The sequence below is a fragment of the Talpa europaea genome, assembly GCF_964194135.1.
Source record: "Talpa europaea genome assembly, chromosome: 12".
In the NCBI taxonomy this organism is placed as follows: Eukaryota; Metazoa; Chordata; class Mammalia; order Eulipotyphla; family Talpidae; genus Talpa; species Talpa europaea.
The window spans coordinates 55042804-55060694 of NC_140079.1; the positions used below are offsets into that span (position 1 = coordinate 55042804).

The 17891-nt window shown below is 35.3% G+C and overlaps 1 protein-coding gene across 1 annotated transcript in view; it reads left to right on the forward strand.

The window, feature by feature from the left end:
- The window catches only part of ACBD6 (acyl-CoA binding domain containing 6), a gene marked incomplete at its 5' end in the record, with an annotated part of 175241 nt that overhangs the window by 61835 nt on the left and 95515 nt on the right, over positions 1-17891 (forward strand). Inside the window, one exon of the mRNA XM_084248872.1 lies at positions 12962-13067. Within this exon, the coding sequence (XP_084104998.1) occupies positions 12962-13067 (106 nt within the window). The remainder of the gene's footprint in view (positions 1-12961; positions 13068-17891) is intronic.

Below are 17891 nucleotides of genomic sequence, written 5' to 3' on the forward strand. Positions count from 1 at the left end.
GCTTTCATCGTTGACTTATAAAGTTTCAATTTTTAAGCAATACTAGATTTCGAAAATATTTTAAAGTGTCTTTTCATTGGTTGCTCTCTAATACTGATTATAAAATGGGAGAATAAGTGTAAAAACTAGAATGACGTGGTTATTTTTGCTTTAATTTTATAATTTTGGTGAAAATATAAACTAGAATGAAAACAGCTTGAAAATCTGTTACTTACACGTAAGTTATACTAAAATTATCCCTAAGAGGGATGTGATTAGAGAAAACATTGCAACATATATTGTTTTATTGTGGCTTATAAAATCAGATTGTATAAAATCCTATTTATTTATTCATCAAATTGTCACATTGCAACCTGTTTTTAACAAATATTTAAAACCAAAGCTTCAAGCGTATATATATTTTGCATTTTAAAAACGAATATTCAGATTTTTATGCTTACAACAGACTAAGGTCATTCTGGGATGCTTCTGTCCCATTATCAGACTGCCCTCAGCACCAAAATGGTTATCTTGCTTCCCTCCATCTGTTTGGCTGGTGGTAGCTAAATCCTTCCCTATTTCACCATGTTGCCTATGATCAACGTTGTGTTAACACTTTGGTGATAGGTGATAAATTGGATGACATATGTCTTGTTACATTCTGGTTATTCTTTGAGGACTACGTGTGTATAGGCAAGTGGACAACTCCCCCTTGAGAATCTGACTGCTCAGAATGAACTTGAGTTATGGATTTATTCAGCCTGTAAAACCTCAGCTGGCATAAATAATTGAGAAAGCAAAGGTTTGTCTCTGGTGCAGACCTTAGGGACTCATGGCTCCCTTCCTCTTCTCTACCTCCCTTTCTTATGAAAATGATCCCAGTTGCACTCCTAGATAATAACACACCAAGCAATTAAAAGCCATGGGTGGCTGGAGAGAGGAGAAAAGGTTTAGTTAATGAGCTTTTCCTCTTCCAGTGCCCATGAGAGCCTCAGGAATGACAAGGCGATTAAAGCGAAGAGATAATTATAGATTATGTGAAAATGGGTCCCTTGGGACTAGCAGGTCTTGACATAAACAGTAACTGTTGTAAGAGTCTCCTGGCTCTCATATTCGCCCTTTTCTTACATGCTTTATTTAGCTCCTGTGCGCTCAGTGTTGTGATGCCAACCAGGCATACAAGGCAAATCCACCTGTTTGCAGATCAGCAACCCCTCTGAACAAGAGTTCCTTCACCAGCTAAAACCATCATCTTTTCTTCCTTTCTTCTTTCTTATCACTTCCGTACTGTTTTCTCTTTTCTGTCTACCCCATGTAGTCTTTACCTTCTCTCTAATATTGTCACTGTGTAGTACCTGTAAAATGGTAGGCACTTAGACATCTTTGCAAAGTTTAGTGTATGTGTGTAGTGTTATGTTTAGTGTGTATACCTGGACACATGTAAAGATAATGTAGTTACAAGTATGCCATGTCCATTTAAATGAAAGGTGGAATATGTGTTTTAAATAATATAAATATCTACTTCTAAAATGCTTCACAGATAGATTTTTAGCAGACATGTTAATATTGTGTAATAGTCATTTTTTAAAAAATTCTCAATTATTATCAGTTATTCTGTAGTGCTAGAAGCAAGCAATTTTGGCTCATCCTGTTACTTTCAATTTGTGAGGACTTTGCTGATTGCATTGCATATATTAATAAATACTTAGCTTTGATTGAAGCTTGAATTCTGTGTATTAAAGACATTATTGCATTAATTACATGGTTTTGTTTTTAAAATTTTACTTGATATAAAATTTTATATGTACATTAGGTAAGTATTTTTAACAGTATTTTTTGTAAAGTATGTTCTCAGGCCTGAATGTCATATTGGTCTGTGCTCTCTCTTTCTCATCCTCTAATATATCAGAAATTCTGTTTTCTGCTTTCTAAAATTAATCCAGATTCATCTACTTGTCATTATTGCCACTAAAGGCAACAGTGCCGTTTGTATTACCATTCCTGTTCTAAACTCACATCATCTCTTAGCCAGAGCACTGCAAGACACTTTGAGAACTGGATTCCTGGCTTCCTGTACAGTCTCTGTCCCAGATTTATAACTTAATCTCATCATATAAGCCCTTTAATGATTCTCCAGAACGCTTAGGATAAAATTTTTAAATCCTTACTTAACACATCTTTCAGGGCCTCTCAACTCATTTAATGCCAACTTTCCCCATTCCCCTTGTTCATTCTGCTTCACCCACATTGACTTGTTTTTTTCTTTGAAAGTTTAATTAATATTTGTTAGAAGAATTGATTGACAGTTATACTTAAGTGTATGAGAAATGACCCCCAATTTACAATATATGTTAAATTCTTAAGGTAATAATAATGTCAGCTAATATTTATTGACCACATAATATTTGCTAGAAACTATATATGTTTTGTTTATATTATTTCACTTAATTTTCAGAATAAGTCTGTGAGATGTAGGTATCATTAATATCCCTACAGATGAGGAAACTGAGACTAAAGGTTAGGTTACTTGCCCAAGGTCACATGGTTAGTAACTCTGTTCTTTCTTATTGTAGTATACTGTTCCTGAGATGTTTGAGTAATCATCGTAATCTCCAATTAATGAAATTGTATTTGATAGTTATTTATATAATGAGTATCTTCAGATTTGAATTTTAAATGAAAATTCTTATTTAGTGTTTTTGAAAATGTGCTTCAGTGGTAAAATTAGGGACTGTAGTCTTGTTTATCAATATACTGATCGTGAGGTTGCCTTTGGATTAATTGTTTTTATTGATTTAAGACCTACCTTAATGGTTGAGAATGTGACTTAACTCTGTACAGCCTGTTAGCAAAAGGAATCTATAGATTTTTCTGATGTAGCCACTGGTTTTCCAGGGATTGAGCACAATTGAACTATTTTTTTTAATGGGCATTAAAATTATCAGAACTTTTCAATCAACTTTTTTTTAGAGTTAAACATATTTTAAGAGGTGAGAATGCATTTTTAGTAACTGGTGTTTTTGTAAATCATGGTTAGGTAGCTTTTCTAGTATAATGACTAGTTATCTACAGGAATTACCTGGGGCATTAATCTTTCCTTTTTCATTACTTGCTTGGAAAACATGGGAGAAAAATGGGAGAAAAATACAAACGGTTTTCTTTGAAAGGAACCCATAGCAATTTAAATAAGATAATAAATACAACTTTTACTAGAAGCTTTAAGAATCTTCTGGTTCTAGAACTAAGTATATTGCATTTAAAATCCACTCAAAGAGGATGCTGTACTACCATATAACAGGAAGGAGGAACTAACTGGTTATGTCCTATAACTGTCTGAAATCGGTTGCAGACAATAGTAGCACACTGAGTGGGAGGATTGTGATTCAGTATATGTTAATTCTTTCAGTCATTCATACGTACATTTGGTACTGTTTACTTTGAACCTATCTTATTACTTTATCAACTCTGTAATACCATTAGTTTTAAGAACACCATTATTTAAATACCATTAAGGAAAAAAATGCTATTAATTGTAAGATGTGTTGCTGATTATAAGCTCTATCAGATGTTTAAAATATTTTAAAAAATTTGTTTTACTATCAATGATACGTGGTAAGTTAATCTATTTGTCATCTAGGATTTCAAGAACTATTTTAATAACAACACAACAAGCAATAAAAAAGCACTTTCTTAAATGTTTTGATCTGAATGTTGGCTTTCCTGAACATAATTACTACCCAAGCAGTGCTTTGCCTCCTCCAGGACTTTTGATCAAGGTGTTTCAGACATGCAATGCTATTTGTATAATAGTATAAACTCTCATTTCAGTTTTTCATAAGAGGCTCTAAAAGTCTCTTTAATGATGAAATTAACATCTAAAATTTTAATTAGACATTAATTAAAAGTGGGGATATTTAATGTACTAAATATGACAGCCAAGACTACCATTTAATAGTTGAGATAGGAGTTGACTTTACTTATTTTGCTCCTTGTAGAGAAACCTTATATCAGATTTACTATAAATCTTTAAATAAGAACAGATTCTTTTGGAGAATCAATTGTAAATAAAATTAAAATATGCCTGTGTGATTTTTTACATTTATAATTAAAACATGCTTTTTAAGAAATACAGAGTATCTTAATTTTTAAGGAAATGCTTTATCTCAACTTCTAAAATTTTGAAGGTTTAGTCATTATATGTATATGTATATATGTAAATCAGATTTATATATATGTAAAAAAGGTCATATGAAAAAAGTATCAATATTAGAATTGGTACCTTATATTTGACATATACAATGGAATTTGGAAACTATAATCAAATGAGATCAGTGGAGTGGTAGCATGGTTCCCTAACACTGCATTCGGACTGAATAGGAACTATTTACTCTTCAAACTGACGATTTCTGGCCATACAGCCAATAAAAAATGTTAGAAGCTTAATTCCTGCAAAGAAGTAATATTCACCAGCTGTGCTTACTGAATTTTGTATGACAGTATGCAGGCTTTCATCCGAGAGCTACCATCTCCTAAGGAGCTTCACAGAGTGACTTTTTCTGGTGAATTTACTATAGGTGAAGGTCCATTCTTCAACTACAAAGATTTAGAAAAAAGGATGCATAGATGAGCAAACCCCTAGATAATAAAATTTATCTAAAACTTATGATTATTTATTAGTGATCCAAGTGCTTCAGTACCCTGGGTACCCTTTTTCTGAGTGTTGAGGATCACCATTTTCAGACATGTAAACAGAGTAAAAGAAGGTGCATCATTTTGAACACTGCTTCAGCCAAGTCCGGATGAGACCTCTTGAACAAAATCTCTTCCAGCAGAAAAACCTCCAAGTGCTTTTTAACCTTAGATTGTTTCTTCTGGTCAGCATTCAAAATTGGTTTCACTAACCTACCCCCTACTTACCTTCCCTGGTGGTTCATTGCCAAACATTCCTCTTACTGGTGATAGTCGTTTCTTTGTTTTTTGAGGATTTGTTAAGGTTAGTGTCCAAGTCAAGTAGCTTTTCAACCTAGCGAGGAGACATTGTTTTTCCCTCTCATTCCTAGTTTATTTAGTTTAAGAGTATAGCCTTATTATTTCAAAACATTTGTTCCAAGTTTTGAAAGGTGAGTAAGTATTTTGTTAATTACATTATATGCAATGTGCCAGGCTTTTTAAGAGCTCTGTTATTCAACTTACCCCTTTAACCCTATCTCCCAACATCCTACCATGACAATTACTTGCATTTCCCTGAACACTTCTTTTTGTTGATCATTTTGCTTTTCTTTATTCTGCAGAATCCTTCAATAACCCAGCTAGATCGTCAGTTCATCCTTCAAAAGACTAGGCTGTAATGTCAACTTTCCTATAATGTCTTCTTTGGTCATATTCCATAGTGCAGCCCACCCACTTCTTGTTTTAGGCCTCTCCTTTGCAAAATATCAGGTTCTAACAGTGATATTAAAGAAAACTTTTTTCCAACTCATCATAGATCTGAGGCACACTTCAGAAGAAGTAGAGGGAGAGGAATCAAAACAGGGGAGGGAAGAGTTTAAGGGACTGTGGAGATGAACCACGGGTGCTATAGTGTAGAACAGTGGGGGCGAGACTGAGGGGAGAAATCAAATAATGTTCAAAAGTTAGCAATGATGTAAGAAAATGAATTAATTACTTAAAAAAGCAACTTTTTGCTAATGCAGGCCCTATAAGAATATTTGAGGACTTATGTTCCCTTTTGTATTTTTAAGATAACATCTACAATTTTTGTTTAAAAGTTTAAATAATTGCAAAAGACATAATTTCTGGCATTTTGTGAATAATGATCATCTTTTAGATTTATCCAGTGCAATTCAAATACTGTAATCCATTTTTTAAAATACATGAACACGTTATCATTGAGGGAAGCTGGGCAAAGGCTGTATACAAGCTCTATGTAGATTTCTTAGAACTGCATATACATCTTCAGTTATCTCAAAATTAAAAATTTAATTGAAGTAAATAAAATTCTGATCTTGATTAAAGTACATATGAATAAGGTCTTTACCTGTAGGAATTTTTATACCATTCCTTTTATTTCTATAAAGTTTTAAAGTAATATATTTTTGTGTAGTTTTATTATATTACCATAATTCTCTGCAATAAAAATGTTTGCTAAGTTAGAGTTTTAAAAAATTTAGTTTGCTATAGTTCAAAGGGATAGATGATGTATGTCTATTGCAGCATTTATGAAAACAACCTCAGTGCCCAACCACAGATGAGTGGACTAAAAAGGGGTGGTGCTGGGCCTCCCCTGGTGGCACAGCTGTTGAGCGCTGGGCTGCAAAGCTGCCTGCAGCCTCTGCAGCATCAGTTCGATCCCCGGCCCCCGGTGAGAGTCCCACATGGTGTGCAGACCTCTCCTGCCACGCCTGCTGCTCCCCTCATCATTGTATTTCGTCGGTCTGCCTGTTCTGTTCCCCACTCTGGCTCTGATGAATTCTCTCACCCTCCCCTGCTTCTGACTCACCCTCTAGTGCTTGTATAAATAAATAAATCTTTAAAAAAAAAAAAAAGTATCAGGCTTTAAAAAAAAAAAAAGATGTGGTGTATATACACAATAAATGCTACTCAGCAATAAGAGTAGATGAAATCTTGTCATTTTTGACAACATGAATGAAACTAGAAGGGATATGCTAAGCCAAATAAGCCAGAAGGAGAAAGAGAAATAACAGATGATTTCATTTATATGTGGAATATAGAGAAACAAAACAAACAGAAAACTAAACAAACAAACCAAAAAAATCCTAGAAATCTGACTATAGAATTTAATCTACCAGTGGAGGAGGGTTCTGGAAGGGAAACAAAAGTGGGAGGTGGCCCAGTGGATGAGGGTACAGGATTATGGGTGTTCAGATGGTATGGTGTTGGAACATATTGAAGAGGTTTGAACCTATACCCAAATTATATATAATACTATAAAGCTGTTACCTCAGTAAAAATAATGCAATAAAAAAAATCAGTTTGCCGCAATCCACAATATATAAGCATTAAATTTTTTCTGATTTGAATTTTCATTATCATTATTACTTCTAAGCATGTGATTAAAACACACATTATAGGGGTCTCCCTGGTGGCACAGGCAGTTGAGCTCAGCGCTGTAAAGCTGTCCGCAGCCTCTGCAGTGCCGGTTCGATCCTCGCCGGCCACCGAAGCAACCCACATGGTGTGGTAGACATCTCCTGTCTCACCTGCTGCTCCCCTCAGCAGTGTATTTCATCAGTCTGCCTGTTCTGTTCCCCACTCTGTCTCTGGTGAATTCTCTCACCCTCCCACACATCTGACCTGTACCCCGGTTTTTGTATAAATAAATCTTTAAGGAAAAAAACCACATTATAAATTCAATTAAACATGAGAAAATTTTATTAGAAATGTACCATGATAAGATGAATGAGGCTTTTAAAAATAGTTTATTTTATTGATGTATATTATTAGAATGAGATGTAGTTCAGCATCAATGATGTTTTCTGTTTTGTTTACTTACGTCTTCCATCCTCTAACCTTAATTACAAGGGGCTTTCCGACACCAATTATACACCAGTATTGTCCCCTTTTGGGGGCACTATAGAAGATTTTATATCTTGGGTCAGTACAACTGGGGGTTATTTTTTCACAATTCTTGCCTAGTATATTAAACTGTGCTTTTAAGCAAGGGTAATGGGTTTAATTTATAGTCATTTGCTAAATCTTAGTAAAATTCTCTGGCTATACTTTCTAGAAGTATAGTGTAGCACAGAGAGAGGTATATGCCTTTCTCGCATAAACTTGGAGGAGCTGGATTGAACAGAGGAAATGTTGTGGAGGAGAATAGTGATAAAATATTTATCACAGGAGCCTCTTTATGTCTGCCACTTTAAGAAAGAAGAAAGAAGTATTTATTTAGAAGTTGAGGAATGGAAAACTGATTCACTTAATATTTCCATAACTGCATATCCTTTTAAAGATCTTTGTGTATCATCAGAGCCCACAGGTATTTATTATTTATTTTGATGAGTGATTAGCATCTGTTCATATTTGTGGAGGTATTACCTTACTTTGTGTTTTCACTCATTCAATATATACTTTTTGATTGTTCAGTGGAATACTGTTTTTATATGTAATTGCCAGTTGCTTGATAAATATATGAATTGAATTGAAATGTGTATTGAATGTGTCTATTAAACAGATTTTTTTAAGATTTATTTATTTATTTATACAAGAATGGGGTACAGGCCAGATGTGAAGGAGGGTGAGGGGATTCACCAGAGACAGAGTGGGGAACAAAACAGGCAGACTGACAAAATACACAGCTGAGGGGAGCAGCGGGCGCGACGGGAGAGGTCTGCCACGCCATGTAGGACCCTCGCCGGCCGGCCGGGATCGAACCGGTGCTGCAGAGGCTGCGGACAGCTTCACAGCGTGGCGCTCAACCACCTTCGCCGCCAGGGGAGGCCCTATTAAACAGATTTTTGAGCTCATCCCAGATGTGTTTTTTTAACTCTATTAGGTAGATTAAATATTGGTTAATGTATTTTAGGTTACTTGCCAAGAAACATATTTGAAATATTCTTTTGATAGGAAATGCAATCTTTTTAGAAAGTAGTATAAGTAACATTTTTAGAAATGAGCAAGTATCTGTTTATTCTTCTGTGTTTGATGAAAGACAACCATACTTAAACACCACTGCTCAATTCCCATAAAAGGTGTGTCCTCGTATTTCTTTAAAAATTCGAAGAAAACCAGTTGATTTTTTTTCCTTTCAAGTGTATGTTTATTGTCTAGCAGTTTCAGAAAAATTGGAGTCATTCAAAGAAACACTTCCTGTCTTGTATTAAGGGTAATATGGACATCCTTGAGGATAGTATTACAAATATTATTCATACTCATCCGTGGAGAATGAATATGATAATTTTCTCTCATTGAGCAAAGAGAAGGAGGAAGATAACTAGGTAAGAATTGTGAGAGAAAGGAAGATAAAATAAGAAGATGTGGAAGGCTCTGACACTTACTAAATCTCTGCTATGTTAGTTATGGTTGAATTCTTTTACACATTTCATTTAAAATTAGGAGAGGGTGAGTTCCTATGGAAGACCGTATTAACAGGAGCTGTAGAGAGAAGTTTTATTTGTATATTGTACATAAGCTAGTTAGAGGACAAGATGTTGCTCCAGATGTTTCTCCAATTTGACCAGTAGGTGGTAACATTGCATAAAGACAGCTTGGTTGCATGGGGTAAAGTAAAAGTAATATATTTAACAACTAAGACCAAGAGTATCATTGCATTTTAAAAATATTAGCCACTCAGTTTTGTAGCACATTGGTGGTGATTTTACTGAATTTCTTTTTGATATTTAAATTGTATATTCCACCTCCAAGTATTTTACAAATACCTTTCTCTGCCTGACATATTTAGTGATAATAAACTGCAAGTGATAAGCAGATATTCAGATGAAAAAATGCTTTCTTCCCTCCAAAAATTCACATATCAAAATAAAATAATTGATACAGATGATGTTTAAAAGATTATTGAAACTATATTAAGAAATATGAAAGTTTGAATAATTTTTTATATTGCTTATGGCAATGTATATATACACATACACACACACATATATGTATGTGTGTGTATGTATATATATATATATATATATATATATATGAATATACACCCACATTTGGGAGTTGGATTTAGGAAGAGGGACCACTCAGAAGGTTCTGTCATCTAGGAATAACATTTATATATTATTGCATATGGGCAACTCATGTGCTAAGAATTTCTTTGCCTTCCTTTTTTTTTTTTATAGAGGCATGTTTTTAGTTGTTTATTTTTTGTTTGTTTGTTTTGTTTGTTTATACATGCACTGGGTACAGTCAGAAGCGTAGGAGGGTGAGAGAATTCACCAGAGCCAGAGCGGGAGTGCCTTCCTTTCTGTACCCCACCAACAACTCCCAATTATTTTCAAATTCAAAACATTTTTGTTATTGGGCAAAAACATACAAGTTAAAGGACATAGTCCTTTCTTTCAGAGTTGAATTAGAGGGGTCTCTTTTATTGGATTGGAGGAAAATAGGTCACTTATTCCCAAGCTGGAATTGTGAAGACCCCTCTTCCTAGAAACAGTGTTTTCAATGATAGCTAATTAATTTTAAAAGTCAGACTTCTCTTTTCTGTGGATTTGACCTCAGATTTTTTCCTATTTTCTTTCGGATCAAGTGATCTGGAAAAGCATTTTCTCTTTTACAAAACAGATTTTCATGAGACTGTATATTCCTTTAAACATGATTTTTTCCTTGACACTTACTTTATTTTCTCCAGCTTAAATCAGACTGACCCTCCACTGTATACTTATCAGGGTTTACCTCATGTTAATGTTGTATAGATTTAATAACCCTAGCTATACTGTACTGTGTTGAATGCAGAGTTTCTTGCTTATTCTTGTTGGTGTTATCAGCAGAATCTTACTCTGTGTCATGCATGTAGTAGGTACTCAATTAAATGCATCAAGTGCTTAAGAAGATATTAATACTGCCAAAGCAGTATATATTTTTTTTAATTTTTTACATCATTGTTCATTTTTAAACAATATTTGCTTTCCCCCAACCCCTCAGCAGTGTATTTTAAGATAATTAACTGATTGAAAATAACTCTTTATAAGGCACTTACAGGTATTTAAATTGACTTTTAAGACAGAAAGATTCCTGTGACCAGCTGATTTAATTTCTGATGAATTAAAGCTATGATCTTGCAGATTGTAAAACATGCTAGTTAAAATTTTTGAAACTCTAATTGTATTCATTTATGCCTGTCCAGAATAGGACACTTCCATTATTAATATTCTAAGTTACTAATTTGGCAGTCACTGATCCTTTTGAGAATCTCACTGAAGCCATTCCCCCCTCCACCCAACCTCTGAAAAGTACACACAATGCATTCAGAACAAATGCAGAAGCATTTACACAGATAATTCTGCATACCATTTTAGAGAACTCATAGACCATGTTAAGAACTGCATTAGGTTCTGGAATAGAATACAGTTGACAAGTTTCAAGCTATAGGCTAATTGAATAGAAAAGTGTACAATAGTAAAATGAGTTGATCTGAGTGAGTGCTAGCTCTTATTCTCTCTTTGATAAAACCAGTGCCATTTGGCAAATCAAAACTACAATGAGATACCATCTTACACCAGTGAGAATGGCACATATTAAACTAGCAACAGCAACTGTTGGCAAGGATGTGGAGAAAAAAGGAACTCTCCTGCACTGCTGGTGGGAGTGCAAACTGGCCCAACCACTATGGAAAGCTGTGTGGAGATTCCTCAACCTACTAAAGATAGAGCTTCCATATAAATACCTAGCAATTCCATTCCTAGGTATTTTTCCATTCCTAGGTATTTACCCAAAGGACACAGAAACATTAATTCAAAAGGGCACTTGCACCCCTGTGTTTATGGCAGCACTATTTACAATAGCTAAGCTATGGAAACCACCCAAATGCCCAAAATAGATGACTGGATCAAGAAGATGTGGCACATATACACAATGGAATATTACTCATTAATCAAAAAAGATAGACTCATGCAATTTGCAGCAACATGGATGGAGCCAGAAGGGATCATGCTCAGTGAAATAAGCCAGAAAGAAAAAGAAAAATACTGGATGGTCTCATTCATAGCAGGAGTTTAGAAAACCTAAATAAGGGATCAGGAAAAAGACTAATTATAATAAAGTAAAAATCAAAATTAACAAGCAACTATAGACCAGAGACACACTACAGTGGGGGGCTGGGGGAGGAGAAGAGGGATTAGGGTCAGAAAAAGGGGTTGGGAATTGTACGGGGAATATAACCAAAATGAAAATGCATACATTGTGCAAAAGTGAAAAATGATGTAAGAATTATATAAAATTAAATAATTCATAAAAAATAAAAGATTGTCAAAAAAAAAAGCAGTGCCATTTGAAGATTTATTTATTTATTTATACAAGCACTGGGTACAGTCAGAAGCACGGGAGGGTGAGAGAATTCACCAGAGCCAGATCTGGGAACAGAACAGGCAGACTGACAAAATACACTGCTGAGGGGAGCAGCAGGCGCTGCAGGAGAGGTTTGCGCGCCTTATGGGACCCTCACCAGCGGCCAGGGATCGAACCAGTGCTGCAGAGGCTGCGGGCAGCTTCGCAGCCCAGCGCTCAACCGTTGCACCACCAGGGGAGGCCCCATTTGAAGGGTCATGTAATCTCTCAGTTTCTGTTTCTTCATCTATAAAGTGTAAAGTTGGGGTATATGAACTAGTACATGTAATGTGCATAGAACAGTGGTGGGCACATAGTGTGCTTTCCAGTTTTTGTTCCCAGTCTTGCTTCTGTTATGTCAGGAAGGATTTCTGATTTTGTGTTGCCTTTTTCTAGTTACCTCTCCTTTAGGAAAATTATTTGTGGGTGTGTGTACATGTCTGTAAGTATATATATATAGTACATATGTGTACACACACACACACACACCCCACTCAAGTAACCAACTTACTCTGTTATCCTGTAATACAAGTAGTAAGTTGTGTCCTGATCTTTTGATACCTCTTTACAGACAATATAAATGAAATACCCGAAACTGCAATCTTACTGCATGCAGTGTTACAATTCAAAATTCTGAATCAGAGAAATTATGTGCCAGTAACTGAAAAAAAAAAGAAAGAGCACAGAGAAGTATACTTCAAGATGTTTTATTAGTTTACTAGTGTAACTCATTAAAGCAGGTGAAGCTTTTCTCTATAATTATGTTGCTAAGAACTTTACTGTTTTCAGAGTTTGGGTGATTTATGTTCTTATTGAAAATCCTTTATTGTTCATGTAAAATTCTATATAAAAAACCCCAGTTTTCTATTAATGTTTGTTAGTAGCAAAGGGGTTGTATTGAAATATGTAACTTTTATGTATTACCCAGTAAGATAAATGCTTTTTTTTTTTTAACTTTAATTAGGGAAGAAGACAAAAACATATTTGATTACTGCAGGGAAAACAACATTGACCGTGTAACTAAAGCCATCAAATCGAAAAATGTGGATGTGAATGTAAAAGATGAAGAGGTATGAAAAACATGTCCTATTAAATATTTTCTTATGCTTTGTGGTTCTGTTCCAGTGCCTTATTTTATTTTTGTTTATTTATTTAATTAATTATGCATACAAGAGCTGGGGTACAGGCCAGAGATTCGGGGGTACGAGAGTACTCACCAGAAACAAAGTGGGGAACAGAACAGGCAGACTGACCAAAACACACTGCCAAGGGGAACAGCGGGCGAGAAAGGAGAGGTCTGCCTCGCCATGTGGGTTTCTCTCTGGCTGGCCAGGGATTGAAATTGCTCTGCAGAGGCTGCGGATTGCCCCATAGTGTGGTGCTTAATACTCTGCGCCACAGGGAGGCCCTCCAGAGTCTTTTTTTAAAATGGCAGGCCTATGGACAACAACTCAAAGTCTAGTATGGTTAAGAATATATCAGGATATCCTGGTCCCTTATTTTGGTTTTCTAAATTTCTGCTATGAGTGAGACCATCGGTATTTTTCTTTTTCTTTTTCTTTTTTTTTTTTTTTTTTAATTCTGGAAAATCATCCAAATATCTTGTTTCTTTTTTTTTTTTTTTTTTATAAATTTTATTGTTATATTCCCCATACAATTGCAGCCCCCCATTCTGACCCCAATCCCTCCCCTCCCGCCCCCGCCCCCCTAAAAGTGTCTCTGGTTCATAGTTTTTTGTTGATTTTGATTTTCACTTTCTTATAGTTATTCATTTTCCTGGTCCATTATTTAAGTTTTCTAGATTCCTGCTATGAGTGAGACCATCCGGTATTTTTCTTTTTCTTTTTGGCTTATTTCGCTGAGCATGATCCCTTCCAGCGCCATCCATGTTGCAGCAAATTGCATGTGTTTATCTTTTTTGAATGCTGAGTAATATTCCATGGTATATATGTACCACATCTTCTTGATCCAGTCATCTATTTTTGGGCATTTGGGTTGTTTCCAAAGCTTAGCTATTGTAAACAGTGCTGCTATAAACATAGGGGTGCAGGTGTTCTTTGGAATTGATGTTTCTGTGTCCTTTGGGTAAATACCTAGGAGTGGAATTGCTGGATCATATGTAAGCTCTATGTTTAGTAGGTCCAGAAATCTCCACACAGCTCTCCACAGTGGTTGGACCAGTTTGCACTCCCACCAACAGTGCAGAAGAGTTCCTTTTTCTCCACACCCTCGCCAACATTTGTTGTTGCTAGTTTTTTTAATATGTGCCATTCTCACTGGTGTAAGATGGTATCTCATGGTAGTTTTGATTTGCATTTCCCTGATGACAAGTGATGTTGAACATTTTTTCATATGCCTGTTGGCCATTTGCATTTCCTCTTCAGAGAAGTTTCTTTTAAGCTCTTCTGCCCATTTTTTGACTGGATTATTTTCTTTGTTGTTGTTGAGTCTCATCAGCTCTTTGCAGATTTTTGTGATCAGTCCTTTATCATTAGTGTTGGGTGCAAAAATGTTCTCCCAGTTGGTGGGGTTTCTCTTTGTTTTTGTTATTGTCTCTTTTGCTGTGCAAAAGCTCTTTAATTTGATATAGTCCCAGCTGTTTATCTTTGCCTTCACTATCACTGCTTTGGGTGATGTGTCTGTAAAGATGTCTTTGATGTGCAAATCACGTAGTGTTTTGCCTATATTTCCTTCTATATATTTTATGGTTTCAGGTCTTATGTCTAGTTCTTTAATCCATTTTGAGTTGATTTTTGTGTATGGTGTGAGGTGGTGGTCAAGCTTCATTCTTTTGCATGTAGCGACCCAGTTTTCCCAGCACCATTTATTGAACAAACTTTCTTTGCTCCAATGCATATTCTTTGCTCCTTTGTCAAAGATTAGTTGACCATAAATCTGTGGGTTTATTTCTGGATTTTCTATTCGATTCCATTTGTCTGTATGTCTGTTCTTGTTCCAATACCATGCAGTTTTGATGATTATGGCTTTGTAGTATAGTTTGAAGTCTGGGAGTCTGATGCCTCCATTCCCTTCTTTTTTTTTCAGGAGAGCTTTGGCTATTCGGGGTTTTTTGTGATTCCATATGAATTTCATCAATAATTGTTCTAGTTCTTTGAAGAATGACATTGAAATTTTGATTGGAATAGCACTGAATCTGTATATTGCTTTTGGAAGGATGGCCATTTTAATAATGTTTATTCTTCCAATCCATGAGCAGGGGATGTCTCTCCATTTCTTTGTGTCTTCTTCTATTTCTTTTAACAGTGTTTTATAGTTTTCTTTGTATAGGTCCTTTACCTCTTTTGTTAGATTTATTCCCAAATATTTGATTTTTTTTGTTTCAATAACAAAAGGGATGGTCTTTTTGATTTCTTCTTCTTCAGATTTATTGTTTGTGTATAGGAAGGCTACTGACTTTTGCGTGTTGATTTTGTATCCTGCCACTTTACTGAACTGATTGATGAGTTGAATTAGCTTTTCTGTGGAGTTTTTGGGGTTCTCTATGTATAATATCATATCGTCTGCAAATAGTGATAGTTTGACTTCTTCTTTTCCTATTTGGATTCCTTGGATGTCTTTCTCTTGTCTTATTGCCCTGGCTAGGACTTCCAGTATTATATTGAAAAGCAATGGTGAGAGTGGACATCCTTGTCTTGTTCCAGATCTTAATGGAATTGCTTTCAGCTTTTCACCATTGAGAATGATACTGGCTGTTGGCTTGTCATAGATGGCCTTTATGATGTTGAGGTATGTTCCTTGTATCCCAAGAACTTCAAGGGCTTTTATCATGAATGGGTGTTGCACTTTGTCGAAAGCTTTCTCAGCATCTATTGATATTATCATATGGTTTTTATATTTCTTTTTGTTGATGTGTTGGATAACGTTGATTGATTTTCGGATGTTAAACCATCCTTGTGCCCCTGGAATGAATCCAACTTGGTCGTGGTGAATTATCTTATGGATACATTGTTGGATTCTGATAGCTAAAATTTTATTGAGGATTTTTGCATCAGTGTTCATTAGGGAGATTGGCCTGTAGTTTTCCTTTTTTGTGTTGTCCTTGTTCGGTTTTGGTATTAGTGTAATGTTGGCTTCATAGAACGTGTTTGGTATTGTCCCTTCCTTCTCAATTTTTTGGAAGAGTTTGTGAAGGATAGGCACTAATTCGTCTCTGAATGTTTGGTAGAATTCATTTGTAAATCCATCAGGTCCTGGGCTTTTGTTTTTGGGGAGGTTTTTGATTACCATTTCAATTTCGCTAATTGTAATTGGTCTGTTTAGGTGTTCTATTTCTTCTTTATCTAGCTTTGGGTGATTGTAGAGTTGTAGGAATTTGTCCATCTCCTCTAGATTGTTAAACTTGTTTCCATATAACTGTTCATAGTAGTTACTGATTATTCTTTTGATTTCTGCTGTGTCCGTTGTGATTTCTCCTCTTTCATTGATGATCCTGTTTATTTGTGCTTTCTCCCTTTTTTCCTTTGTGAGCCTGGCTAGGGGTTTGTCTATTTTATTGATTTTTTCAAAGAACCAGCTCTTGGTTTCATTGATCTTTTGGATTGTTTTTTTAGTTTCAATTTCATTTATTTCTGCTTTGGTTTTTATTATTTCTTTTCTTCTACTGGTTTTGGGGTTTTCTTGTTGTTCTTTTTCTAGATCTTTGAGCTTCGAGATTAGGTTGTTTCTTTGCGTTCTTTCTTGTTTCTTGATGTGAGCTTCTATTGCTATATATTTTCCTCTTATTACTGCTTTTGCTGCATCCCATACATTTAGGATATTGGTGTCCTCCTTGTCGTTCAATTCAAAAAATTTTTTAATTTCTTCTTTGATCTCCTCATTAGTCCAATGGTCTTCCAGTAGTGTGGTTTTTAATCTCCATGAGGTAGGAAAGTTCCTTGCCTTCTTTTTATGGTTTATTTCTAGTTTGATGCCTTCATGGTCAGAAAAGATGGTTGATATGATTTCAATCTTGGTGTATCTGTTGATGTTTGTCTTGTGCCCCAGTATGTGATCGATCCTGGAGAATGATCCGTGTGCGCTTGAGAAAAATGTGTACTCCGTTTTTTTGGGGTTTAGTGTTCTATAGATGTCTGTTAAGCCCAATTGCTCTAGGTCTTTATTTAGAGCTTTGGTTTCTTTACTTATTTTTTGTCTTGTTGATCTATCCATTGTTGATAGTGGTGTGTTGAAGTCTCCCACTACGTATGTGTTTTCTCTGATGTCTGTTTTCAGAGAGGACAACAGTTGTCTGATATATTTTGGTGCTCCTTCGTTTGGTGAGTATATGTTAATGAGTGTTATTTCTTCTTGAAGTATTGTCCCCTTGATCATAATGTAGTGACCATTGGGGTCTCTTTTTATCTTTTTGAGTTTGAAATCTGTTTTATCTGATATAAGTATAGCTGTTCCTGCTTTCTTTTTTGGCCCATTTGCTTGTAGGATTGTTTTCCATCCTTTGACTTTGAGCCTATTTTTATCTTTTGTAGCTAAATGTGTTTCCTGGAGACAGCAAAAGGTTGGGTTTTGTTTCTTAATCCAGGCTGCAACTCTGTGTCTTTTTATTGAAGAGTTTAGTCCATTTACATTTAGAGTTAATATTGATATGTTAACATCTGTATTTGCCATTGTGTTTGTCTTTCCTTTGATTTTATTTATTTATTCTTTTAATAACTTTTTTTTTTTTTTTTTTTGGCCTTCTTTCATTGTTATTCGTCGCTCTGAGGTTCTGGCTTTAGGACTCCTTGTAGTATTTTTTGGAGTGGGGGTTTAGTTGCAATGAAATTCCGGAGTTTCTGTTTGTCTGGGAAGGTCCATATTCTTTCTTCAAAGAGGAAGGAGAGCTTTGCGGGATAGAGTATTCTTGGTTGGCATCTGTTTTCTTGGAGTCTGTTGAC